Source organism: Perkinsus marinus (genome assembly GCF_000006405.1).
Source record: "Perkinsus marinus ATCC 50983 genomic scaffold scf_1104296949900, whole genome shotgun sequence".
NCBI lineage: Eukaryota > Perkinsozoa > Perkinsida > Perkinsidae > Perkinsus > Perkinsus marinus.
Genome location: NW_003209814.1, coordinates 1 through 1805, shown reverse-complemented (window position 1 = coordinate 1805; position 1805 = coordinate 1). Strand labels below are relative to the sequence as shown.

The following is a 1805-nucleotide window of genomic DNA, read 5'->3' as shown; positions in this document are numbered from 1 at the left end:
GTGTAGGTGAATCCAGCAGTAAGAAGAAGAGAAACAGAGAGGTTGGGTAGTGGAGTGGTTGGGAAGAAGGATAAGAGTAGTAATACACTGAAAGAAGGGGAGGAGAGGTAGATACCCTATCATCATCATCACATGCTGCTGCTCATCATGAAGATAATAGGTAATAGAAGTTATTGATATGGATAATTGTAGTATTAGTAGTAACAGATGTGTATTCAAAGCGAACGGCTCATCACGACTACTATCACCATCTACAACAACAAGAAGAATAGCATCACGATCATTGAATACCACTACTACTACTACTAGTGGTAGGATATCCAATAATACTGGTAATAACAATGTTATTATCCACTATCCAATTGTTGTGATGATGATGATGAACAATAATACAACACCTAAAACAGACCACTAATAAGGCCAGTCGTATTACCGATAATAATAATAAGCTTTATTATCATTACTACCCCAAGGTTGTTGACTTATGACCCCCTACTACTACTATCCTCCTAAGGTACACAATTATATAGTGCTTATCAGATCATGGTTTCTAATACTATCAAGGATGACCTTATCAATCGTGGTAATAATAATAATTATTCATTATTATTATACTACTACTACTACTATCATCATTATTAGGGTTATGGAATAACGCCAAGTATTGGAGTAAATTCGGTGAGATGTTAGATATAGGTCTCCCTGTAGAGGATAGTTATCAGATGGCTAAGGAATATGTAAAGAGGAGGAGGGGGGAGGATCATAGTAATTGTGATCATATTAGATGGATACACTCAATAACAAGGAGAGCTCGAGACGTCACCATGCTAAGAGAGTACCAGGGAAGGCTGATGACAAGAAGAGCAACATAGAGGATGAAGAAGTAGTATCGTCGTTTAGTACCCCCCTCATCATCAGTAGTAGTAGTAGTAGTAGTGGTAGTAGTAGTAGTAGTAGTAGTAGTAGTAGTAGTAGATGTCGTCCTCCTCCTCTTCGTCTTCCTCCTATTCTTATTATCATGTCAGGTTGGTGAATGCCCAGTATGTGGTAAAACTGGTATACCTCTCATCGACCTTCAACGTCATGTTAATGATTGTTTACAATGAGGATTATCCTAATCATCCATACTCTATTCCAAGTCTATTATATTCATAGATATTCACCTAGAGAAGTGTTTCTCATACTACTACTAGTAGTAATAATAGCAGTAATGTTCTTGGTTTAGTTAGTTAGCCACACTTTCTAGCCTTCCTACGTTTTGCATTATTGTAACCCCCTGTACATGCCTCATGATACCCCCCCCCCCTCCATCTATCTATATTTACAACCTAGTTCTAGTCGCCAATGCACCATGATAGCCCTCCTTCATCACTTTTAGAGGTACTTCATCAAGACTATTAGGGAACTGAATACCCTCCTCTGGATACATATTATACATCAAGGTTTGTGCTAGACGGACTAGTAGTACAACTTCATCCCTATTGGTTATCACTTCTATCACCTCCTTCTCATCATTAACACATCCAATGCTGATAATAATAGTAAGATGTCTACGTTATCAAACCCGGTTATCTTGTCGTCGTCTATGTGAACAGATCTCTTGTGATAAGTGATATGATACCCTCCCCACTCACACTATATTTAATGTCTTCGAAATATTGACGCCAACCTCATAGTCTTGTTTTATATTAATAACCTCTTCACAAGAGGAAATAATGCTTGGTGTTGTCGTAGTGTATTAGTGGGCCTCGTCTTACAGTCTGTAAGACGTAAGTTACAGATTTCAAAAGATAACAACAGCCGTT

At 38.0% G+C, this 1805-nt stretch overlaps 1 protein-coding gene across 1 annotated transcript; it reads left to right on the top strand.

Annotated features, from left to right (window-relative positions):
* Nucleotides 1-543: 543 nt before the first annotated feature.
* Nucleotides 544-1106, top strand: Pmar_PMAR028542 (hypothetical protein; the record flags this gene model as incomplete). The annotated part of the gene is made up of 4 exons (XM_002778333.1): nucleotides 544-583; nucleotides 643-737; nucleotides 785-883; nucleotides 1026-1106. 4 exons carry the CDS (start codon nucleotides 544-546, stop codon nucleotides 1104-1106), a joined length of 315 nt encoding a protein of 104 aa, XP_002778379.1.
* Nucleotides 1107-1805: the final 699 nt, after the last annotated feature.